This window comes from Gopherus evgoodei, chromosome 11, assembly GCF_007399415.2.
Source record: "Gopherus evgoodei ecotype Sinaloan lineage chromosome 11, rGopEvg1_v1.p, whole genome shotgun sequence".
NCBI classification, from domain to species: domain Eukaryota; kingdom Metazoa; phylum Chordata; order Testudines; family Testudinidae; genus Gopherus; species Gopherus evgoodei.
The window spans coordinates 1,571,809-1,599,016 of record NC_044332.1 but is presented as its reverse complement, the minus strand read 5'-3'; the positions used below and the strand labels follow the sequence as shown (position 1 = coordinate 1,599,016).

The window sequence follows — 27,208 nt, the reverse complement described above, 5'->3', positions numbered from 1 at the left end:
CCACAGCTGCAAATATACATAGAAAGGGGGAGAGAGGAGCGGTGGTTGCAAACTGTCTTTTATTGGAGGTGCATTCCCAAGATTTTAGTTAAGTGTAACATAAAACTGTGAAAGTTTAGCAGGAGAAAAGCCTTCCTCCCACTGGCCTGGCTGTCCAATCAGAAAGGAGCCCTGCACCTCCCTCACTTCTGACAACTATTTAGCAACTGAGCCCAGCTAAAGTTTCCAAAAAAGTTAGAATAACTTCCTCTCTCCAAGACCTCAGTTTTTGCACAACCCCGTCCTTGAAATAAGAGCCCTTCAAGCAACCTGGAAAACGTTTGGTCAGCAAAAAAACTCCTGTTTTTTTCCAAAGGATCTGTCTCAGGAATTTAAAACACATTTAAGACACACTCACACCATATCAGGAGGGGGGAAAAGTCTCTTCCCCTCCCCTTCTTGCAGAAAGAATGGAAGAAAGTTCCAGTTCTCCTGTTTCCCCTGTGGATAGCTTGGGGACCAGTGAAGAGGAGCTGGAAAGGCAGCCAAAGAGATTTGGCAGGAAGAGGAGATACAGTAAGAAATCCAGCGAAGATGGCAGCCCCAACCCAGGCAAGAGGGGGAAAAAGTCCAGTCCCAGCTCCCAATCTTATGAAGAACTCCAAAGCCAGAGGATCTTGGCCAATGTCAGAGAGAGGCAGAGGACTCAGTCCCTCAATGAAGCCTTCGCAGCCCTGAGGAAAATCATCCCCACGTTGCCCTCTGACAAACTCAGTAAAATCCAGACTCTCAAACTTGCAGCCAGGTACATAGACTTCCTCTACCAGGTCCTACAGAGCGACGAGATGGACAATAAGATGACAAGCTGCAGCTATGTGGCCCATGAGCGGCTTAGTTATGCCTTTTCAGTGTGGAGGATGGAAGGAGCGTGGTCCATGTCTGCCTCCCACTAGCCAGTACCTGGGCAAAAGCAAATACAACTGCCAAAGGGGTAGGTACCTGGTTCTTTCTTTTTACTTCTAACTGCATCTTATTGAATTCAGCCACAGGTCTCCTTGTTTTAGTGATAAAGCTTCACGTTGTCTGTGCTATAATGTAAATATTAAGTTTGTTTTAAATGGGGAGCCCAAAATGTTATAGCCCTTTGAAAATCCAGCAGCCATACAGAAAGGCAGAAGGGCAGAAAGGATTCAGATGATAATTTAGACGGGAGAAAACATTTCTCTCCATCACAATGTCTCAGTGATTCTCTTGTGTAGGCCACAAACAACTAGATTAAAGATCAAGATTACATTTGTTCCCCCTTCTACTCACCCCAAACTAAAAATAAGAGAAACTTCTAATAAGTAAAACATATGATATGTTCAGATTTAAAATCAATCTGTTTATACACTGCTGCTGTCTTATAAAACATTTGCTACCAAGAGGGGAGCTGTAACATTGAATGGTGAATGGTATGAAATTTGCAAGAGTACTTTTCTTAGAGAAGAATTTCAAAAGAGAGGAAAAAGACAGCCAGTAAAACACACTGACAAGACCTGAAACAGCTGCTTGTTGGATTTGGTGTATGTCTGTGCTCTGAAAGAACCAGCACCTACAAAATAGGCTTTAAGTGTTTTTACAATTTTGCCATTTTGGGAAGGGGTGGTCAGCTGATTCTGTGCAGAATAATTTCTGCTCTGATCTTAGTAACGTTTTTGTATGATCAGCAGATGTTCTGTACTTATTTATCTGTGCTGTGTCCACTTTCCTCCCCCCACCCCTTACAAATAAAAGGCAGGCAAACAAAGATAGAACAAACCCATTGTCAAGTTCATATTCAGTTTCCCTTCCCTAGCGTAAAGTTAAGGCTGGTATCAAACTCTTATGGACTTGAAAGTAGTGTCTTGTTTATTCGGGGCACGGAACTCATCCTCATTAGTTTCCATTACCAGAAAACAGCTTGCTCTTATCTTTCCTTTTTAATTGTGTTGGGGTTTTTGAGGGGTGGAGGAGTCCAGAGGGCAGAAGGGAGAGAGGAGGTGTGCTTAAGGAAACCCCCCTAAATTATTCTAAATGATGTCATAACTTTACATTAATTAAGAAACACCTCACAGTCATCTATAAATCATGCAGTATTTCAGAGTTTACATATATTCCTATGGTTTGCATGCCTCCTACAGAACATCCACAGATAAAATACAGAACAAAAGACAGATAAGATAATCATACAATTCAAATATTTATCAGTAAACAAGGAAATGAAAGTAAGGGGACATTCACATTTTGTAGTACAACATGCAGCACTGTGAATGAAATTGGTTAATTATCCAGATGACATCAACTCCTTAAAAGAATAAAAAAAGCTCAGGGGGGTCCATTAGCCAGAATTTTTTTTATACAAATCCATATTTGTTTTATCAATAACTAGGACACAGACAAAAAATTTGATGCAATTGGCAACATTTAATCTGAAATAGGCAATATTTAGGCAATAATAGGCAAAGGAGTAAAATGTAGATTTTAAACATTTTATACAGCATTTTAACAACTTCATGAGTCATTTGTGTTTGAAATACTCTGTATTTTAATATCTTCAATAGAGTTTCTATTACCCCTTCATGAAGACCTAGAAAGAAGATAGTTTCATTATTCTAAGAAGTCTATCCATCCCACACTAACAGGCAATTTAAATCTTTAAAGTTAACTACTTTTGTTATCACAGCCAGAAAAAAGACAGGTCTGCCCTGATACATATGTGGCTTTGCTGTGGCTTCAGCTGCAAACAACTGAACAAAGTAGCTTTTTCAAACAAACTCTAAACTTTGGTTTATAAAATGCATTGCCTTTCCCTCAGTTAATATGGTTTTTAAAAGGCTAAGGCAATAAGAAGGCGGGGGGTGTCCTTTATGGGAATCTTCTGTTGTCTTTGTCAAAAACAGATGTAAAATGTCTCAAACACATATTTCTCCAGGAGTTTAGATTGGCCAAATACTAAACCTCTCCAATGGAACAATGCATTTATTCTGTTGTTTCCTAAATTATGTGCTGTCATTATCAATTTGTTTTAATCTCTTATCTACTGTATATCCTTCCCTCTACCTTCTACAGTACATTAGGGGCAGATAATGGTATTTCAACTTTTTTCTGAAAAAACAACAACGTCTCAAGTGCAGTGTCAACAGAATTAGAGTTCAGATTGGTCTGATGAGAAAGATACTGAATGAGAACACTAGGAGATAGTCCCTGTATGGAGGAATTAGACAGTGAAGTTCAGGATTTCATTAATAACAATGAAATAGCTAAATCTAGAGTTGAAAATTATTTGTTTCCAAATAGAGCTTTGAAGAACACATTTAAGCGTATACAGTACATATTCATCTGGTTCATGCTTAACTGGTATACGGTATCTTTTCTGTAACCTGGCCTCCTAGCAAATGTTGGAAGTGGTCTATTTGTTTCTTATTTTCCTTTACATGCTTAACAATTATTTCCTTTCATATAAAATAAACCAAAACCTTCCTTTTTAAAAAAAAACATTTTTTTTGTAGTGGCACTGTTGAAAACATTATTGCCAAAGAGCAGTGTGGCAAGTGTCTCGGTCAATCATTTATGGGCAGAAACAATTGTTTCTGCCATCCAATGCTACAAGCACCTCAAGAAACTTGTTGAAATTTGCAAGTGTGGCTTATCTTTTTAGCATGGACAACTGTGTGCATTTGTCCATTTGAGGAAACTTTGATGCACAAAAAGAACATTTGCTACATTGGTTGGCTGGAAGAAAAAAACATAGGAAATGGCTAAACAAATTTGGGGCCTGATCCTGTATTTTGCAGAAATTCTGCAACTCTGAGGATTGTCACTACGAGACAGAATGAGGGATCAGGCGCTTGTTACTAATTATATTACCCACATTTCTTTGCTTAGCCTGGGTTTTGAAAAGAAAAAGGCAAGAAATGATTTCTCTTTGAAGAAGCTAAAGAGCCTGTTCCACAGAAGAATCAGAGGCTCTTTTTGATTAGAAAATCAGAGCCCTGGGAACTGGGGAAATGCCACCTGGCATTTGAGAATGCAGTAAATAGGGGACCATTGCTGACTTATCCAGCAATCAGAGATTTTTCTGTTCTGTTCTATGTAATTAAAGAAAACATACTCCTGTAATTTCACATGACACAGCCATAACTTTTTCACTTCAATTAGCATATCAAGCTATAGGATGTTTAAACAAACATACAAATTCAGGCAACGCACACACACCCCACTCCAGCTGTTTACTACCTAGCGCCTGCATACCTCACCTCACCCCACTCAATTATTTTTTTGGAAGCTAGAATGTCTGAGATGTTCCAAACAGTAGACAGTTTCAGAAAAAAAGATTCTTTCCCATTATTTCTTTTGGTAAGAAGCTTGGAAATGTAGTACCTAATCAGAGGTGTCGGTAGGACAAGAATAAAAGCCAGAACTAAAGCAGCTGCAAGCGCTAGCCAAATACACCTCTACCCCGATATAACGCTGTCCTCGGGAGCCAAAAAATCTTACTGCATTATAGGTGAAACCGCGTTATATCAAACTTGCTTTGATCTGCTGGAGCGTGCAGCTCCGCCCCCCCAGAGCGCTGCTTTACTGTGTTATATCCAAATTCGTGTTATATCGGGTCTCATTATATCAGGGTCGAGGTATACTAATGATGATATAGTTCTACACCAACATGTTAGTACGGTCTGTTTGTCAGCATTACTTTTTACATTTGAGTTACCAGTAAGGACTGTGGCAGGATTATATTTTTATAAAAGGCTGTATACGCTACATGAATTGATCCTTATATTATGAAAGCATTTGCCAACCTTGTTCATTCTGGAAGAAGTTTTAGTAAATGGGTATATTTTATAACATCCTGGTGATTGTTCCTTAAGATTTGACTATGACTTTAGGAGTTTCTTCAATGGAAAAAGTGAGTAGATTGGTTAGCATCTCTATTTTGTTTTGTCCTTAGAGAAACAAAACAATTTCTTCTGGAAACCACTCAAAGTGTAGAGCTGGTTAACTGTTGTTAATTGGTTGTATCATGATACTGTAACTAAATCTTTTTTTTTCCCAAAAGCCCCAATTCTTTTTAAATGCACCACTACAAATATAAACATACTGATTTGACAGGAACGTTTTTAAAGTTGGTATTTACATTAATAGGTTTATTTTTTACATGCTGGTATATTTAAAAGCCCTGCAAAATGCATTCTAGATAGTCTGTTTATGTTTGTGTCTTTTCTTGGGAGAAAATAAATCTGCTACACAGTATCAACCAAATACATAGCAGTCAACCAGCCAAAACTAATGTGAGACAAACCACTCAAATAAAGACACAAAAAAAATACTGAAGAAAGCATGAAATGGTGTAAGAAGCTAATGTACTATGTATTATACATACATTCACAGCCACATTATACATATTCATACCCACATTCATACATGCATTCACACATATATGAAAGACCATTTTCTATCACCCATGATTCATGCTTCAGAATCCCAGATGTACATTTCTTGATCAAATGAAGTTAGAAAATATCAAGTCTGTGCACGATAGAGAGACATTTTGGCCTGAAACAGAAGGACACTTTAGAACAATGACAAACATTTTGTTATTCAACCTACTGAAGTCAATTCTGCTTTGAAAGTCCTGCCATGAAGGAGACACAAGGAAGGATCATTAAGGAAAAATATAAATATATACACTTTAGCTAAGTAGACCTAATTTCGTGGTCATTTGTATTGCATAGCTTCAAACTGAGAGAATACAGACTTCTATTTGTTAAAAATATAAATTGCAACAAGGAACTGCAGATCGTCCTCATATTCTTTTTCTATATCTTCCTTCCTTTAGCTTTTGTTAGGCTTATTTCATACATATAGCATAGATGAAATAGTAAAACATGCTTGCTGGTCATTGCACCATCTTCTATGCAACGGGGCAAGGATGGATTCTATAACTGCAGCTGAAATCTCTTTTGGTGACATATTGTGTGACTCTACATTTATAGCTGTAGTCTGCGACGCATTTCTGTGTGGCTTTGAAATCTCCAAATCTAAAGTTTGTATGTCTCAGTTCAAGCAGGACTATTTTGATGAGTCGGGGAACAGGTCAGAAAACACTACAGAACTCCAGAGTACAAATAGATCAGTGTACACGAGCAGGGAATTAAGTTACCTTTTGGTGAAAGCATAGATTCTTTTGTAACTTTTTGAGTACGCACCAAGTAAGAGCAGAACGCAATTTAATCGTAAAAAAACAGCTGTGCTGTTAGAAAGGAAATCCCAGAATACCAGGCCAGATTCTCAGCTGGTATAAATCGACATAATCGATAAACACCAGTTGAGAATCTAGCTGAACATCTCCATGGATTACTCTAAGTGACTGGAGAGCACTATATGCCAATGTTTATGATCTACTTCTTAAGAAAATTTAGAAGTGAGGAATAATGGGATGTTCTCCAGCTGACAATGTCATCATAGTCATTAATTATTATCATGCTAGATTCAAATAGTAAAAAAGTCCATCCAAAAAAACTCTAGACCCCCCCAACAATGAATTGGATTTACAGCTGAAGGTGATGACCACTCAGCAGTGAAAACTAATACCTACAAATAACGAATTAACTCAGGTAGTCAATAAATCCCCGAGATTCTCACACCCCCACACATGTACCCTCAGCTTTCCCCCCCAAATCCCATCAAACATATTGGATAAAATGATCATAAACAGGTCAGTCAGGATTTTTGAAAGCTCTAACGAACAAATCAGGAAGCTAACCTTAGGCAGCCGAATTTTATTACTCTTTACTGCCTTAGATGCTAACAGGGCTTTTCCATTTTCATGGTGACATATTATCTGCTTCTCACTTTATTCTGATGATGGCCCCAATCCTGCAATCAGGCTTCAATTAGGTTCCACAAGGAACTCCCTGAGCAGTTACAATTGCACGATTAGGGTCTTCATTTGCAATACATTTGCTCAGCTCTCAGACATCAGTTTATCTGCGGCTCTGCACTGAATCCTGTCCTTTATTTGACTTTTGTGGGAGCTTGACTTGAATACTCCAAGGCAGAGCCCTTGCTGAGCCTTTTATGTAGATGGAAAATGTATGGGTCAAATTGTGCTCTTGATTACATACACATATAACCCAGCTGGTGTCAACGGGGTTGCATGGATTCAAGAGAGTAGCCCTTGGCCCACAATCTTCACTTTTAGTGGGGAGGAATTAAAATGGCTCTTCAAGGTATGTCTTTCCTCCTTTATATTAAACCAGGACTTTCTTTTGGAAAATAGCGTAAGCCACTTAAACTTCCATGCAAATCACCAGCTTAGAGTCTGCTGACTCCAACATTTTGTCTTGTAAATAAAGCCTATTCCTGATCACACTGACACTGGGAAAAGCCAGAACAATCCTTTGATATGTGGATTTGCATCCATATAAGTGAGGTTAGAGCCTAAAAGAAGTGTTGTTATATCCTGTGCAGCAACGGATTCAAATACATGTACAGTGCCTAGCAAAATGGAGCTCTAATCCCTGATTGGGCCTTCTTGGCAGTACTGCAGTGCAAATCTGAAACAATCATAATAATAATATTGCTCGTAAGTGTGACTTATAAATATATACCTGGGATTTTCAAAGGAGCTGAAGGGAACTATAGGCCCAACTACCACTGACTTTCCTTTAGAAGTCAGAGCCTATATTTTTAAATTTTGGAGATATGCTTCGGAGAGCAAGGACTTTTTTGTTTAATAATTTTCATCTAGTCCAGTCAAGAGGCCAGACTGCATCTATTATAATGCTGTTGCAAATCAGCTCCCCAAAGGACAACGTATGTTTTTCAACACAACAACGTCACAGTATGTTTCCTTCTTTTGCACAGCCTAGAGAAAGCAGAGCATTCGTACCTTGCTCGGTAAAGCATTTGATAGAAAATGTCTGTGTTATTTGTAGAAAAGATGATAGATCAAAATAAGTTGCAATGTGCCATGACCCTGTTATATAGTCTAACTGAGTCTGTGGAAAGGAAAAAGCAGCAGGTAGTTTGACTGCAGTTCTGTTGCTCTCAAAAGTTACTAGAGTTCTTTCTTTTGGGGAGCTATTTTGTAAACATGAAAACCTAAGTCTACAATTTAGAGTTGCATTTCTGCTTCTTGAGGGGGACTTTTTGCATGTTCTGTTTTAATTTTGTAAGTTTCAGTGCCAAAGGCACCCTATATTGAACACATTTAACTCAGCAACTTATGTAAAGGCAGCGGCTATGCTGATCTGGTTCTGCGGAGCACGCAGAAGTGATCAGAACAAAAAGAGAATTGCCCATTGGCTGCTTCTGCATATATACAACTAGAAATGAGCGACAGCCCCACCTCCATGCCTTTCTCTTCTCTGCCTTTAAACTGCGGCTTGGAAAATAAAAAGGAGGCAGATGTCTGCTAGTTCAGTTTGTTTTACATTTACTGGAATAGTTCCAGTGAGCCTGTGCAAGCTTTAATTGAATTCTTAACAAGATAATTTTGTCTTGATAACCACCACCCCCAAGAAAAAGTTTAGCATTTCCTTAAAAGATACAAGACCTGCCAAACATGTGCTCTAAAATGTGAAATTAAGTTTCTGATCAATCTGACCACCAAAATTCTGTATGCCATAATTTATGTGATCATTCTTTTGCTTTAAGCTGTTTGGATATACTTTAAAAATCCAATGTTTGTGTTTAAAATACAAACAAACCTAATTGCATAGCCAGGACAGACAGAGGGATCAAGTCTTTAACAGCTCTCCTGTTACAAGTCAGCTGACCCATCATGGAAAATTCTGGAGAGTGAGTGAATTTAATTAAGAGAAATGGAAAGGAGATGTTTCACACTGTCACAGGGGACTCCCTGGGTTCTCCTCATCCAGATACAAATCCAACCAATAGAAAGTGATTGCATGTTGCTTTTTACACATCAGACATCACCAAGATCCAAGTCTGGCAAGCTAATCCCTGGGGCTGGATCACTGCTTCGATGCAGAGCCATGCTGACTTCAGCAGGGCTCTGCCCACATGCACTGATTGGCAGGATTGGGACCAAAAAGTACTCAAACATTCTCAAACTGTGCTGGACAGTAGGACGATCATTCAGTACACGCGCACACACACGCGCACACACATGACGTTTCCTGTGTCTGACTTCAGAGCCCAACACTCTAATCACAGCTATATCACAGCTCACAAGTGACTCCAACAGCCTGTTGACTAAAAACACAGTAGTACCCCATTCTGGGAGGCAGTCTTCTTTCTCTTTCACTCCCATCCCCTTCATATACATCCCACACACCTCCCAAGAGTGAGCTTAATTCAAGGTATAAATGGCAGCTAGGAAATGTATTACTGTATTATGGACCACAAAACAAATTCCTACACCAAAGATATGCATAAGTAAAAGAGGAGAACTATGGAATAGTTGAAAACAATCACAGATCAGGTTAGAAAATATCATGATCAATTAAAAAAGAAAGCATGGTCTTAGCAGACTCATGAGACAGACTTAAGAAAAACGTATTCAACTATGCAGCTGTATATATAGTACTACAAACACAAGCCTTCCTAGGGGCATGTAGATATCACATAACATCGCTATCCTTTGCATCAACTCTTAACAATTGTGTACTAAGTCAATAATGTCCCTGTTCCCAATCTGCCTGCTGTTTGTGTGCCAAGTGAAATGGAACAACTCTGCATTTGAATCTATGTAACAACTCGGATAATAACTGTATTGCAGCATGTACAGTGCAGGAATTGTTTAGATACTTTGGTGATCAGTGCTGTAGAAAACCTTAGGATAGATATACTTATTAAGCATATCTGTGACTTGCCCGTTGAAACACAAATATCTGACTCTCATTTGTGATGCTAATACAGGGGTCAGAAACCCATGGCACAAATGCCAAAGGCGACACGCGAGCTGATTTTCAGTGGCACTCTGCTGCCGGCCTGGGGTCCCAGCCGCCGGCTCTGGGGGCTCTGCTGCTGGCCTGGGGTACTGCCCACCGGCCCCACTCAGCCTGCTGCCGGTCCGGGGTTCAGTCTGACAGCCCCTGTACATGTAAAATGTATTACACATGAAACCTTAAATTACAGTGACTAAATGAAGACTTGGCACACCACTGCTGAAAGGCTGCCGACCCCTGTGCTAATGATATTACAAATCTTTATCACTTGACAATGAATCAACTCCTGCTGCCTTCTCCTTACCTACAGGTCATGCACTTTGGTTTGTGACATCATAACCTTCTGTACAGCAATCAATTGCAGGGCCGCCCAGAGGATTCAGGGGGTCTGGGGCAAAGCGGGGGAGCTGCAGCGCTTGTACTCAGCCGGCGGCGGTCCGGGTCTTCGGCAGAATTTCAGCAGTGGGGGGCCCTTCAGTTGCTCCACATCTTCGGCAGCAATGAAGGGCCCTCCGCTGCCAAAATGGTGCTGAAGACCTGGACTGCCGCAGGGCCAGGGCTCGCGGGGCCCCTGCACGACCTGGGGCCTGGGGCAAATTGCCCCACTTGCCCGCCCCTCTGGGCAGCCCTAACCACTTGTGATGTGATATATTGAGTCTGAAGGGTAAAATAAGCTCTTAAAACAAAAATCCTTTTCTGGCAATAAAAAAGGGGGAAAGGACTATAAGAAAATAGAATGACAGCTAAGCAGACTTCTCTCTAAAGCCAATGTCAGGCGTCAACTAGTCCTTAAGCTCTCTAAAAATTAAGGGCCACATTCTGCCATTCTTCCTCAACCAGCCTCATTAAAAGCAGCGGGTTACTCAAGGTACAAGACACTACCTAACCTGAGTAAGAGAGGCAGAATCAGGCTCCAAACGATGCACCACATTTATGATGATATAAAGACTAGCACCTGGAACGTTGTTACTGGATCCCAGCTCTTCTTCTAGAGCATTCATTCTGGTTTAAATCCAATGCACTAGTTCAGATTGTGCAATAATTACAACAGGATTGAATCTCAACAGCAAATTATTTCTCCGGGGATTGTGGCATTCTTTAGGATCCGTTCTAGCTGACTGGCTGTAAAATTATCAGTAAAGCACGCGGCGGTTTTGATAATGAATCCTGAACTCAGACAGGAACCCGAAAGAAAGGTGGCAACTTCTGAACTGAAACTTATCTACTAATAATTTAGAGTCAGATTTTTAAAAGTGTTTAGGTGCCTAAAGGTGAAAGAGAGGCAGCTGGTGGGAATATCAGTAGTGCCTAAATGAATTAGACAACTAACTCCTATTGAAATCTATGGCAATTAGGCACCTAACTTAGGCACCATTTTTAAAAATCCCAGTAGGTGTCTAAATATCTTTTAATATCTGTCCGTTAAGCATTTCACTGCTGGTTCTCTGTACTGCTGTATTGTCCGGTATACCCCTTTGAGATCCCCATGAAACTTTGGGCCAGGTTCAGAAAAGCATCCTTACTCAGTGAGGTCGCTCATATACATGCCTCAGTGCTTTCCTGAATCGAGGTCATTATTATTATGTAATATTTATACTGCAGCAGCCACAGCTGCAGGCCCCAGTCAGTCTCAGGTCAGACAGTCCCATTCACTCCACTGACATGAGAACCAGTCATACCACAGGGCAGCCTGTTTGTTTCTGGGGGTGCAATGATTTTCTAGAATAAACACTGCCACTTGAAGAGAGACTCTGATTTGATAGGGCATGACAAGATCAAGGTTGGGGGATCAGATTCATGTTTGTATGAGGGTTACCAGAGTGAGGACATGGTCTGTGACTGGCACCCCCTAGGTGCTGACACAAGAGAAGTAATAATGATCATCAAGGCATACTTAGTGGCAGCATATGAGGTACACACTTCAGTCTTTTCTACACTCAAATATTGTACCACTGTAATGATACAGTTAAAACAGTAGGAACCACCTAGCGGGGATACAGTTGTACAGTATAAAGGTGTCTTATACCTATATAGCTTATTCCTGTATATAAGACATACCTGTACAATGCACGTTATAATAGTATGATGACTGTGACCACACTTGGGATTGTACCAGTATAACTATTGTGGTGGGCAAAAAAGAAAATTACACTCCTAGATGATATTGTTATATCTGTACAAAAAATGTGGGTACACCAGGCTTCAGCATGTTAAAACAGCGTTAACTCACACAGACACACAGTCATTATGGACCTAGTCTGAAAAACTACAGAAGTCATTGCATGTATTTCTGTTCATTTCATTGGACTTGCGAGTTCTTGCAAACCTCTCATCCTCTCCCTGCCAAACACACTGCAGAGCTGAACTTCTTCCAATACAGCATTAACCTAACAATTTGTCAGCGTGCCACACACACTGGAGGCTACTCATGCAAACAACTGATGAAGATCAGACCAATGAAATAATATTTCTACTCAACTAAAATGTTGGTCATATGCTGTACCAGCAGCCATGGTATTTAAAATGCCAGCATATACCACCATGAAGAAAAAAAATCTCAGAAAGATTCCAGTACATGAAACAAAAATATAGTATAAAAATAGATCAAATGCAATACACCATGCATCACATTAAACCCTGTTCCTGGAGATTTGAGGTGTTAGCTTTTAAAATGATTATATTGTTTTTTCTGATTTGGTAAGGAAACATCTAATACTGTCAGTTCATCTTAATCCCTCTACTTTTTAGAGTAACAATACTGAAGTCTGTCTGCACTCAGAGCTCCCAACTTTCTCAGTGGGGTTTTATAAATATTATGCAGTTTTCACATCCTTTGCAATGAAAAGGGCTATTTAAATCTATGATTCTATTATCGTTAATACTGACACTAAATAATACAAGGGCTTCTATCATGCACTGAACTTTCACATGTCCAATATGTTTCATTTTTCAAAGGAACTGTTGTACCCGTGTGTGGCTGCACTTTCTGACGGCATTTCAAGAAGAGGAGAAATTAAATTACACTTATGCTTTGACTGAGGGAGGCTAGGTGGTGCTGCAGTTCAAAACACTGGTCTTTGAACCATAGCGACCTGGGCTCATGATCCAGTTTAGGTTACAAGTGAAAACGAGTTCTTCCTCATGATCAGCCACCCTTATTAGAAAACTCATTGCACAAGGCAGTATTTTGAAAGGGCCCCAGATTTGTCCTGAGAGATGCAACAGCCTGATGTACTGCGAGGGCACCTGAATGCTGAGACACCCACACACCATCCTGCACCGAGGCAATAAAATGCAAACATCAAAACAGAGAATGTTGCAAAACAATCATTTTGTCCAATAGGATAAATCCAAATAGATGCTCACTCCGTTAGGTTTAAGTATTTACCTGAACTATACACAGAGGATAAATGACATTGGATTTTCAAAATTGAATTAGATATGTAAGTTCCATTTTCAAAAGCGGCTTAGAATCATAGAATATCAGGGTTGGAAGAGACCTCAGGAGGTCATCTAGTCCAACCCCCTGCTCAAAGCAGGACCAATCCCCAGACAGATTTTTGCCCCAGATCCCTAAATGGCCCCCTCAAGGATTGAATTTACAAGTACTTAGGTACTTAAGCGCCCAAGACCCATTGACTTTCAATGAGACACAGGAAAATGTTCAAGAGTGCCTAAGTCCCTTAGGTGCTATTGAAATATAACCCTAGCCTCTTAAGTTCCTTTTGACAATGGGAGCAAGGCATTTTTGAAAATTTTACCTATTTAACACTTCACTGTAAACTATGTAAGAACTGAACCACTGCCTGCATTTTTTAAAAACCAATGCTATAATTTATCTTTCTTTTCTTGGCATTTGGTTGATTGTTTTCAAATATCAGTACTGAACCATGTTTATTATAGTTTAAAACTTCATGAATCATTTTCTCCATATTTTAAATTAAGTACAACCGATGGCATATTTACAAAGTAATTAGTAATTCTCTCTCCATGCTGGCTCCCCCACCCCTTTGTGTGTGCTGCTGTATATTGTGTGCCTATTTCCCAATATTTTTAACTCACCCACAGCACAACTCAGCTGTCATACAGTTGTATCTACCCAAATGGATTCCATATCCTTTCAAATTCTTCCATTTTATCCTCCGCTACACAGAAAACTGATTTATGAGATGTAGTTTTAATTAAATCTGATTAAAACCTCCTTTTTTAGTGAGAAGACCTCTTTCCCCCTAGTAAAACTCTTTTCACCACCACTCAACTGATCAGTCTGCTGCTTTAGGTTCCCCTTTTACCTTTTATTTCAGGCACAATGATCAATGGCATACACTGCTGAAAGATTTCAGAACCATTGACTGCAGTTATTTCAGATGCGCCATTCCAATACATTCTGTTTGACAGCCACCAAACATAAGCTTGTAAGATCTTCAGGGGAGAGATTCTATCTTCACATATATTTGTACAGCACCTCGCACTCCCTCTGGGAGCTGCCCTAGTATAAATAACTGCAATCTCTTACATTCTATCTAACATCCCCAAATCTACCATTTCTTACACTACACCTTATTCACATGCCCTCAAAAGTCTGCTTTTCTCTGTCTGCAGCACTATGTAAGTCATCTATTATTGTTATTAATAACAACTTGCAATTCGTAAGCCCAAGGCCCCTTAGCTCAGATGTGCTTTTTCAATGAAGTATTGTTCCCTAACTGAATTTTCTAGCTGGGCTTATTGAGATCCAAGAAGTCCAATGTCAGTTAGTAGCAAACAGAGATCACAACTAAGGTCCTGTTGCTTGGATTTTTCACTCTCCTGGTTAAACTTCATGGCTTCCTTAGTGAGAATAGGGGAGCGGGGAATGTAAAGATCATTCTCCCCCTCTCAAGCCCACATCAGCTTGGTTTGTAGGTTATAGCTCATAGATTCCAAGGCCAGAACGAATCACGGTGACCATCTAGTCTGCCCCCCTGAATAGCACAGGCCAGAGACCTGCCCCACAATCATTCCTAGAGCAGATCTGTTAGAAAACCATCCAATCATGATTTAAACATTGTCAGTAATGGAGGATCCACCATGGCCCTTGGTAAACTGTTCCAATGGTTAATCCCTCTTAAAAAGAAACATTGATATTACCTGTCAAAATCCTGCCAAGCCTAATTATAGTGAAGTGAGAAGTGGTGGTGTGTAATGGGAACAGCAGTCAAAACCGCTAGGTTCTAGTCCCAGGTTTGCCACTCATTTGCTGCTTGTCTTTGTCACTTACCCTGTTTCTGCTGCACAAACCCTATCTGGGGTTGGTCTGAGAGTCTCATAGAACACTGCAGAGAGAATTTTATTTCACTGTAGCATCCTGACATCCAGCTGCTGATAGAGCATCTGCCACACCGCAGCCTGAGAGAGTTAATTCAAGCAATCTGCTGGTCAGCAGAGGCGTGTGAGGGGGTGCCTCAAAGGGCACTCTCCTTTTCTAGCTAGCTCACCTCTTGCATACCCTGCACTAATCACCTGTATCTGCAGCACACCACAGAGGGAACCCATCTAAGGAATGGGAAACAAGTGTGAACCTGTCACGCTTAGGATCCTAAATTATTTCGACCATGAAAGGTACCTAAGGGATTTGCACACCCATTTTTCATTGGTATGGGAATTGGGCACCAAAAACTATAGGGAGCCTTTAAACTCTCAGTCTTAATATGAGAACAAAAACTCTATTTAATCTCAACAATGCTTGTGCTGACCTACAAAAGGGGGCTGTGTAGTGATTGGAATTCACTACTAGGCACTTTTCCGCCCTTGTGCTGAAGCTCCCACCGTGCAAAGCAAATTAGCCTGTCTGGCTCCCAATGGAAGCAGAATCGGATGGGAAAGAGGGGCATCCCGTGAATCCCAAACAGAAAACGCTTACATTGGAAAAAAAAGTGGGGGGGAGGGAGAATACCTAGTTGACAACAAGAAAAGTGTAAAAATCTCACTGCCAATTCCTGAACAGCTGTTCCTTCTTCACTGAGAAGTCGTGTGACCCTTGAGATGCATGTTAAAAGCAACTAGAAGATGCCATAACTGCCACATTGCTTGTACTAGTCCTCCCTCTTGGAGTGACCTTGAAGAAACAGTGACACCCTAACAGCTATAGGAGCATTAATACTTTATACAATGAGCTAAGAAGAAAACGATGGGTGACCTCTTAGACATCACTCCCCCACCCCCATCCCCAATCTCAGACATTTTAGGTCTGGTTTCTAATATGGCTGAGGGGGAAAAGTAATATACATTGCGCTGCATCGCAGTGCCTTTTCTAGCATCCAACTAACATACAGAAATAACAGCAGCCCCATTTGTTCTTACAGTAACCCATAGGCAAAGAGTCTACCGCAGGGGTAGGCAACCTATGGCACGTAAGCTGATTTTCAGTGGCACTCACACTGCCTGAGTCCTGGCCACCAGTCCAGGGGGCTCTGCATTTTCATTTAATTTTAAATGAAGCTTCTTAAACATTTTATAAACCTTATTTACTTTACATACAACAATAGTTTAATTATATATTATAGACTTATAGAAAGAGACCTTCTAAAAAGGTTAAAATGTATTACCGGCACGCAGAACCTTAAATTAGAGTGAATAAATAAGACTCAGCACACCACTTCTGAAAGGTTGCCGACGCCTGGTCTACAGCACACCTTCTGGGCCCAAATTCCCCCCAATGGAAAAGGATGCAGTTCCACTGACTTCAGTAATGCTTCATCAATTTATACCAGAAGAGATTCTGGCCCTTTATTTCACTGCTTTTACTGAATCATTTTTGGTGCTTATAAAAATGTTAAAACTATTAGGGAAGAAATCAAAATTCAAAATGCACAGCTAAGGAGAAAGACCTGTCGAGCAGAAAGAAGCCTAGCGGAGTTCCAGGGGATTGGGTTCAGTGGAGGAGCAGAGCAAGAGATAACTCCTAAAATGTTAGTTGTTTGCAGTGTTGTTGTAGCCATGTCGGTGCCAGGATCCTAGAGAGACAAGGCGGGTGAGATCCTATCTTTAATTGAACCAACTTCTGTTGATGGAAGAGACAAGCTCTCAAGCTTTCAAGACTGAAAAGCTCTGGATAGCTCCAGAGCATGTCTCTTTCACCAACAGAAGTTGGTCCTATAAAAGATATGACCTCCTCCACCTTGTGTCTCTCATGAAACATTAGTGTTGGTTCCAGACAATAGTTAGTAGAGCTGGTTAGAAAATGCTATTTATTTTCTGCAAACAATTTTGAACAAAAGGAAACATTTTTTGTTTTGTTTTGTTCACATTTTCTCATTTTTTAGACGAAACAAAAACTGAAAATTGAAACATTTTTCAGGAAAAACCCATCTATTTTCACTTTGTTTCTCTCTCTCCCCTTTCTTGCACTGGAATATCATCCAGTTTAGTGCTTCATTGAAAGGGGAGAGGGAGGGAAGAAAATTTCAACCAACTGTTGAAAAATCAATTTTCCTCAAAATAAACCTGTCAATGTAAATTTGTTGATCAGCTCTGACTAGGATGGTGTTTTATCTTCCAAATACCAATGGGAACAGGACAGGTCCGTTTATAGGATAAGTGGTTACTTGATATCCTCTCTGACAGTCTGAAAGGGGTTTTCTTGACTGTCCTCTCCCTGATGCACAAATATAATTAAACAATATTCCTTCATTTTCCAGCAGGTTAATATTCTACAGCCTCACATGCTCACAATTTAAAGGAACAAATATCCCAGCAACAGCACATCCTTAAAGAGAATACAGAAAACAATAGCAGAGAGTCCACACGGTCTGTCTTTGTGGCTCCACATTTCATGCTAGCTCAGCTTTCACTGCCTACTTTATGCCGCACCTAGCACTAGAAGGCAGAGTGCATTGTCCGAATGGATGGCACAGACTTTATTATTGCCCAGGCAAAGGATACATTTGTTGCAAGTATATCAAGAAGTAATTCATTACCCTACCCAGAAATACATTGCTTAGCTCTATGATCAAGACCTCTTTTACTGCACAGCAAGCTGAACCTAAATTCTGCAACTAGGTGCCTAAATCCTGCAGCAAAGGCAATCAGTACAGTAGCCTCCTGTGTTCTTTATTTTGGGGTGGTGGAGTTAAGATGAGTGGGGGAAGTTTATACTTCTCAGAGATACAATTAGAAGCTGCCTGTTACTCAGGAAGGCAGCACTACAACAATCCAAATCTGAAACGTTTTCTTTGCAAGCCAGAAGGGCTAGAAACAATATTTGTTTGCTTTTTAAATTAAAACATAGATTTAGTAGCACAATTGTACAGCAAGGCGTGAATTCTGTTGCAAATGCCACAGCCACAAAATCATAGAAGACATGGGATTCTGCGTATAATGGAAAATAACAGACTCTCCTCCTCTGTGCTTGGATAGCAAATAGAAATCAACCTTCTCAACAATCTCCTCTGATCACAATCAGGGCAGGTGCTTAATTGAGACAAATTCTTACAGCCTGCCCTCCTGGTCTAATTTACACCAGGGTACAACAGAAATAATTCCACTGAACGCCAAACCAGTGTAAGTCCGGCAGAAGAAAGATGAGTACTGGGCCCTACAGGACTACCAAGAATCTAATACGAAAAGTGTGCCCTCATTTTGAAGCATGTCAGTACACTAACATAGGGTTACAAAAATGGTTTCAAGTCATGTCACTTGACTAAAGTAAAAGATTCTAACGGGTCAGGTATTAAAACATGAACTACAAGTGACAAATTCAGGTTATACATAAGCAACATATCTTGTTTGTGAACATCTGCTCTTGTGATGTGCTGTAGTAACTAAGCAGATCAGATAACCACAAGAAATAAGCTATGCTCTCAGACTGAACACCTCACAAGAGCCTACACAGGTCTCAGGCTCCTTTATGGTACAGCTGGACACTGATAACCCGGAGCCTGGTGAAAGAATTTTAGCTCCGTAGTTTGTTCCTGAGATTAGTCACATTTTATTCCACTCTAGATGACAGATCGTCATTCCTTTTAAGTAAAAAAGAAGGAAACCGTTTCTTTCTGTGCCCCTTACACCTAAAGTTGTAATGGTGCATACCACAAAGTGCAGTGCATCTTCTCACGGCATCCATTCTTATCTAGGGTGACCAGATATCCCGTTTTTTTAGGGACAGTCTCAGTTTTGGGGACTTTTTCCTTATATAGATGCCTATTATCCACACCCCCCGCCCCATTTTTTCACAGTTGCTATCTGGTCACCCTATTCTTATCACAATCCTGAAACTTGTGCGTGTGAACGATAGATGCTGAAATGTGCTTGTGCTCTGAAATACAACCCCCTTTGGATGGTGCCATATTTTGTCTGTCTTAACACACTCACTGTACATGTAACTCTTCTGTTTAGTGTCATCAATTTTCTAGGGGCTCCTTCTAAAGACTTAAACACTACCACTTGAGACCCTACCCAGAAACTCGGGAAGCTGTGTATGCTCATCACAGGTCCTTGACAGGCAATGCTTCCCTACTCACATGTAGTGAGCTCAGGGGTTTAAAACAGAATTTGATTTGGGAGAGGGGCAAGAGAATAAACTTGGCAAAGCCAGCAATTAATAAACTAATAAGACTAGATAAGAGTTCTCCATCCCAGGAGTCCCAGCCTCAATCATCCTCTGGCAATTATAAGTGGCTGATGCATTCTAGCCCCTTCACTCCTCCCCACTCATAGTTTGTTAATAATAATTGGAGCTATACCTATCTCCTAGAACTGGAAGGGACCTCAAAAGGTCATTGAGTCCAGCCCCCTGCCTTCACTAGCAGAACCAAGTACTGATTTTTGCCCCAGATCCCTAAGTGGCCCCCTCAAGGATTGAACTCACAACCCTGTTGTCCAGAGTTTGTGGGGTCAAAGGATGCTAGCTGGTCCTGGGACCCCATCACAAGACCCAGCTGAGGTGATTACAGCTTTAATTCCAGGGTACAGAGGCAGGTGACCTCTCTGCAGCTGAAGTCCAAGTCACCTCAGCTCAGCACCATTTGTCACTTTGAAGCTACCTCAACTCTGCACCACCCACTGTTTTGTAGCAGGCTCAGCTCAGCAGAGAGAGAGAGAAATCAGTCACATTTAGGATTCTCAAGTAGCCTGGCTCTCTGACCCAACTGTGCCCGAAAGCAGGCATAGTCAGGGTGACCAAAGACACATTTTTGTAGATCTCTTATCCCTTCATTTCTCAACAAGGTCAACTGCATTTTAGTGCCCCCAAACTCAAAACTTCACCTTATTGTAATCCAAAGGTCCCAAACTCTCATGTAACTGAAATGCAAATATTTCAGTCATTTACTCTGGCTCACTAACAGATGGCAGCAGAGAGCTCCCTGCCCACGAAATCCCCTGCCCATGCGGCGTTCTCAAGCGGCTATGGGCTGCTTTTCTCTGTTCACCAACAGGTGTCAATAACGAGCTCCCAGCTCTCTAGGGCTTCAGGCCTGTCAGGTATCCACAACCTGTCAGCTGGATGAGTCAATCTTTTTTTTGCCAAAACTGTTTTTAAATAGAAAATTGGGGTTTTGACTAAATTAAAATGAAAAACTGAGCATCTGAAAACTGAATTTTGGCTGAAAAACAGAAGATTTCAATTTGGAAATGCTGCAGCCACATCACTCCCATGATGCAGTGGGGCAGCTAACCAAGAGGGGACATTATGGTGCATCACTGGAGATGTGTTCTGGCCAGGCAGCCCCGCTCATAGAGGAGAACGGGGCCATGAGGCACCCAAAAATACAACTTCCATAAGGCACTGCAGCAACATTTCAGAATCAAAATGTCTGATTTACTGCTGGAATTTTTCCATTGTGAATTTCTTGCCAAAATTAATTTTCATTTTGTCATCATTTTCCACAGAGAAAAAAATGCTTTGTCCAACCAATGCTATCAGCCCAGCAAATTCAATCTGGGCTGAGAGTCAAACTGGGTTCTTTTCCTCTCACATCTCATCACCTGTTGTAACAATCTAAAAGCCAAATTCTCCTCTGGGTAAATTTCTGAAGCCCTTATTGCCTTCAAATTGTGCCCTCACTTCTATCTTTACGAGAGTGGCTGTGGAATCTAGACTGAGAATTTCTTAGTGTTTCAGGCCAGAAGAGACCACTAGATCATCTAATCTCACCTCCTGTATAGCACAGACTACCCAGCACCTGCCCCTGAACCCAACAACCGTAATGAGGCCAAAATATTACAGCCCTCCCCTCAGGAGACTAGACTATGATGTGCCACAGATGGAGAACAGGGGTATCAAGGTGTGCCAGTGCTCGAGGCCCCACAATGGCTAAGTGAGATATACCCAGATAATCCTAGCAAGTGACCCACACCCCCACACTGCAGATGAAGGTGAAAAATCCCCAAGGTCACTGCCAATCTGACCTGGGAAAATTCCTTCTCACTCCCACATATGGTGATCAGTTACACCCTGCGCATGTGAGCAAGAACCAGCCAGCCAAGCACCTAAGAGGGAAAATGCTCAGTGCCACCTCAGAGACCCAGCCATGGCCATCTTGATGGTCTGCAGAGTCTTGATTACTGGTGATGGGAAGAACCCAGCTTGAATCTGAGTCCATATAAAGTATGCAAGGCTGGCAAAATTTTCAGAGCAATCTTTTAAAAGAAATGATTTTTTTTCATTTTATTCAAAAATTGTGGAAACATTTCTTCTTCCAATACAAAATGAACATTTCAAAAATGTACTTCATTTTTTAGTTGAAAAAAAATCACACAATTTGGAAGAAAATGAAAAATGGTGTTTAGCTGAAAACCCACTTTCAAATGTTTTGACTGTCCAAGCACGGTTCTTGTGAGATCACTGAGAGGTGCTTGGAACCGCACAATAGAGGCACTGTTCAGAGTAGAACTGCACTTTAGTAGGCAGCTTTTCAAAACAGGCCCCTGGAATGGAAAAGTGGGGTAAGGCAACAGGCATAAATTGCCAAGCGTGTCACTGGCTCCAATGAACAAACGTGGCTAGCTGGCCAAACTATCAGGGAAGGCAATTCACTCACATCAGCTTGGCACTAGACCCAGAGCACTACATGGCTTGAAAAATGAGGGAGCACCTTGGAAGATGGCAGTCAGAAAAACAGCTATGGCACCACTGTCATGCCTTGCCTATGATGCTTCAGGCTGCTAGGCAATGCTGCCTCTGTGTGTGTTTGTTTGATTTCCCTGAGGGCCACTTAGGGATTTTCTGCTGGCTTTGCTCTTGCCATCCAGCTGTTATCAGCTGTAGCATGCAGGCTCGTATCCAATGTTCTACTGCTTTGCACATATCATACATCTTCTGCCTTTTCCATCCTGGTGACCTGGTAGTTATTTCTTGCTGTGGTGCTGCACACTCCCCACTGCTGCTTTCTGGTCAGGACCAGCTTCCACCTAGCACTGTAGTTGGTACAGTTATCCGAAGAAGGCTAATATTACGTGCAAGGCATTGCTCTGAAAAGTCTCCTGGCTTGGATGTCAAACAAGACATTGCTCAAGACATTTAACCCCCATGTCTAAGTTTCCCTATCTGTAAAAGAGGAATGATAACACTTCCTTTGTCCCATCTTTTGTCTGTCCAGTTTGTAAGAGCTTTGGGGCAGGACAAACACAGAGAGATTAAGTGACAAGGTCACACAGAACGTCTGTACAAAGCTGAACCCAGCTCGCCTAGGTCTGACCCAGAAGACCACCCTTCCCCCCACTAATTATGCTTTTCGGGTGCCAAACTGACATTTGTCTAATGTTTTAAGTTGCTTTTTAAAGCTGGTCAGGATTTGACCCTCTGGCTCCAAATAAACAATTGCTCTCTGCATGTATTTTAGTTTCCAGCTAATATAGCTGCATCTGTTTAGATGCATTTAACAGCTTTTCATTTCATAAATCTAAATTACAGATGTTCATTTCAAATTTGGAGAGAGATAAAAGCGAACAATGAGGTTAAACAGCTCAGTGTGAGTCACTCTAATAAGAGTTATTGCTGGTTTAGAAACGTACTTGGGCCGCGAATGCTGAATGAAGGTTTCAAAGCCATTTACTCTTTATATTCTAGCCCCTAAAACAAATCCGAATCCGAAAAGCAAGAATCTGAAAACACTGCCGAGCAGCTAGTAAAAAAACGACCCAAAAGGGATGACCTAGAGAGGAGAAAAACCAAGCAAACATGAAAGGCAAAAGACAGGCACACAAATTAACAAAGCAGATAGCAAAGAAAATGAGGATTGTAGGCTGTGCTGATCTCTGGGAACCGATCCAAAGAGCTCAGTACAACAAACAGCATGAGCAAAGGCTTTCCAAACAAACAGGAAGATGGATTGCATGGAGCAAAGGGCTTGTCATTTACAGTGTAATGACAAAAGCAAAGATGGGCCTGCCTGGGCCTGCTCCCACTGGAGTCGATAGCAAAAGTCTCCCTGGTAAGGGGTCCGGCTCTGGAGGCGTGGTTTCCATTTAACAAACCCTTGGTCATGTTGCAGAGTTACACACTGAGGGGGGAATTCCTTGATGTGCTGATAGTGTCTGTTTCATTAATCACTGTGTCAGACGCAAACCAGATCAGAGTCTCCATCGAGTGGGGACCCAGCTGCTGCTTGCTATGCTAGTGCATAGACCCAGCCTTGGCAACAGCAATTACACATAGTACTTTGCATCTTACAAACCGGTAAACGTTAGCAAAGTGGCCCTTGTGCACATGCACAAGCAGGGCCGGCTCTAGGTTTTTTGCCGCCCCAAGCAAAAAAAAAAAAAAGAAGAAGAAGAAGAAGAAGAAGCCTCCAAGAGCGCCCAGAATGCCACCTCTGAAATTGTGCTGCCTCAGGCACATGCTTGGTTTGCTGGTGCCTAGAGCCGGTCCTGTGCACAAGAGTGTTGCATAAGGAGACCATGTAAGGGGCATCATTGCAGCCCCTGTGCATGGCAGAGCACAGAGAATCCTCTGCCCTTACTATCGTGGGAGTGCATGGCAGATCTGAACAGTTCGGAAGGGGGCTACAGCTCTGCCACTTTTACACACTCACTACAAAATGGAGGAGCGACTCACTGCGCCCAGGATCTGCAATTCCACACCTGCTCCCTCCATTATGAACTATAACCAAATGGTACATGTAGCCCCAAGTAATTTACTAATTCACTTCAGTTATGTGTTCAGGACATACTGGAAGCACAAGACTGAAAGCGAATCCTGGATAGATGGCATAAATCAGGAAAAGCATCCATGTCATTGCTAACGCACACAACATACATATACAGTGTCAATGTATGAACTAACTTTGCAATATGCACATGAGCTAGGCTTCACACGCATGTTGGGTGAATATATGTCTCTATGTTAAAGATAGAATACGCACGCTTGTGTGTATCTGTCACTCATCTTTGCTATTAAAGCCACTTCAACTTATGAAGACATTTGAAATATATGAACCTTGATTTCAAGACAGAGTTTGTGCAATCTGTCTCTCTTCAAAGTGCCAGGGGTGTAGCAATAGAATGACTGGTTTCCCTGGGACTTGAGTCAAGGAGTGGGAGTTGATAAGAAGGTCAGCATCTGCAGATCTCAGGGCACAACCCAGAGCCATCTGAGGTCTCACACTGAAGCAGAATTTCACTAAAAAGCCTGTGTAAAGTGTCCCAAAGAGTTAGATGGACTTTAAATTTCTGATGCTTTGGCATTCAGATCAGTGTGTTAAGAAAATGTCTAGTTCCCTTAAAACTGGCCAAATATATTCCACCATTACATTGCATAAAATATGTGATTGCATATATATTTAAACCAGTTTAACTGACCAGATTTCAGGTCACAATATGTATACTCTGTGAGAATATTTGGGTATAGATCAAATATTTATTTTAGGTTACATTTAAAGATGAGACCCGTTTCATTGACAATATGTGATGCAACAAACAGGTAGAGTTGTAGGAAAGAGATCTTTATTCACCATGCATAGCAGCCAGTGTTACATGGTAAGAGCCCCGTGTTTGTCCAATAATGCCTTAGTCCCATTTACATTCTAGAACCCCCTCCCCTCATGGTGACACATCAATCTAGGTCCCCTATGAAACCTGATACTCTTTCTCCAGTTCCACTCATCGTGCTACAAGCCTAGTCAAATGAACGGGACTTTTCACCTGCTTGCAGTTACACAAGTGCTTAACTACCTAGCTGACTCCGGGCTGAAAGTAAGAGGAATAATTCACTGTTATGAGTGAAACACAAATATGCAGCTGAGATCTGAGTGTGAACATTTCCTTCAATAGTACCCTAACCAAGTAGTTTAAATAATAATTCTGGCTTCTAGCAAAATGCATCTTGGGCCACATTTTCTAAACTGGCTGGCAAAATTATGGCTATTAGAGCTTCCACTTGTGCTGACAAACAGGCACTTGAACATGCAAAAGAGACAACTGTAAGGTTTTGTGGCCAAATAATGCAGAATTTACAAGTACTTTTGAGGTAACCATTATTGTATGGGTATCTTTGAATGCACAGTTCATTGCCTGCTCATAGCTTTTTCTTTTTTTTTTTAATATCATGTCTTACAACAGTCTCAGTCTTATCTGGTTTCTTAAACTTTTAACACCCCATACGATAAGCTCTGCCAGTTACCTATGCACTATTGTCAACCCCAAGCATTGAAAATTCATGAGTCAGGCTACAGATTGTCATGAGATTTTTTTTTTAAATCGTACATTTGGGGTTCTTTTTATTTTGCCTTCTGATGCTGAAATCTTTAGAGTTCATATTTTCAAGCTTTTCTGAACCATCATAAGGGGCAGAAACTTTTTTAAAAAGAAAGCTCAAATTCTCACATTATCACCTGATTCCAGGACCTGAGGCTTGAAGAGAAACACTAAATGTGAGGCTTGTGATAAAATTGAAAGCACTGATAACACTGACTAAATAATGACACAGCAGGTCATTCTTTACTGGAATAGTGTGAGGGGAGAACAAGGGAGAATCATCTGGAGGTCTATTATTAAAAGTGTCTATTGGCATTGACCCTCCTTCCTTCATACCTCGTATTTACAGGAGACAGAATACGCATAACAGAAGTGGACACTGCATTCATCCTAATGTATGATGAGCGCTTGGGAAAGATGAGCCTTTCTACAGAATCCATGCAAGACATCATGGCTGGGATTTGCAAAGATGCCTCAGGGAATTAGACACCTGATTCCCACTGAAAATCATTGGAAGCCAATTGGATATGGGCACCTCATTCCCATAGACACCTGTAAAAAACCCAGTCTATACTGCCTACTTTGGGGTAGTGTGGTAAATTTCTCCAGCGGATCCTCATGCTTTTGAAAAAAGGGAGCTCTTTGAAGAAAGCAATTAGCGATACTATAAATGTTTCATTGACACACCCCCAGCAAAATCCTTGTTCATATGGACCAGAGCTGAGTTGAGGCATAATGTGAGCAAGAGACACACAATTAAAATCGGAGGAGGAGGATGTAAGGACCAAAAGTGCATCTGACCTGACTTCATCTACCTCTCCTAGATGGGGACTGTCAGCTTACAAAGTGGAGCTGACTATAATATTTTCACCAATATGTTTCCAACAAAAAATGATTTTTCAACCAAAGCAAAAATGTTCATGACAAAATCTTCACTGGGGTTGAAATGTTCTATTTTTGCCATAATAAACCAAAAATGGAAAGTGAAAAAGGTTGGGATTTTTGGTTAAAAATGTCAAGCTTTGGTGAAAAAAAATTGGTGTTTGAAAAATTGTCCTGAAAACTGGTTTTGAAAACCAAAAATTTGGGGAATTTTTGTTTGACAAAACAAGCTATATTATGGCTAAAAATAGTCAGATCCTCAATTGGTGTAAATCTGAATTACTCCTTTGACTTCAGTGCAGCAACACCCACTTTCTCCCGCTGAGATCTGGCCCATCCTCCTGTGCGTTCAGTATGATTTTTCAAAGTCTCCTACATCAGCCAAATCAAAGCCAATTGTAACAAGAACCATCAAAGGCATTTCTCCTCCGTGAGGACAAGCTGCCTATCAGCATTTCAACCTTCTGCTCCCAGCTCCTCTGGTTGCAGAGCTTTTTTATTGGCAAGATTATTTTTAATGGGTTACATATTAGGTTATTTATTCCCCCCACCCCAAATCCTAAAGTATCTGAGCTATTTTTATTCTTTCCAAAAATATAACACCTTGGGCAGAGTTCAGGCATAGAAAATTTCATACTGAGTGATGCAAGTTATGGAAAGTTATATGGAACTGAAAATAAGGAGCGTAATGGAGATTTTTTTAGACAACCTCAAAGATAATTATCACCAATGTTGCA

General features: G+C 41.0%; 1 protein-coding gene across 1 annotated transcript in view; it reads left to right on the top strand.

Moving 5' to 3' along the window:
- The first annotated feature begins 252 nt into the window (after positions 1 to 252).
- The window catches only part of TWIST2 (twist family bHLH transcription factor 2), an 82,570-nt gene continuing 55,614 nt past the window's right edge, over positions 253 to 27,208 (top strand). The window contains exon 1 of the mRNA XM_030580151.1: positions 253 to 970. Within this exon, the coding sequence (XP_030436011.1) occupies positions 450 to 932 (483 nt within the window). The 5' untranslated portion in view covers positions 253 to 449 and the 3' untranslated portion in view covers positions 933 to 970. The remainder of the gene's footprint in view (positions 971 to 27,208) is intronic.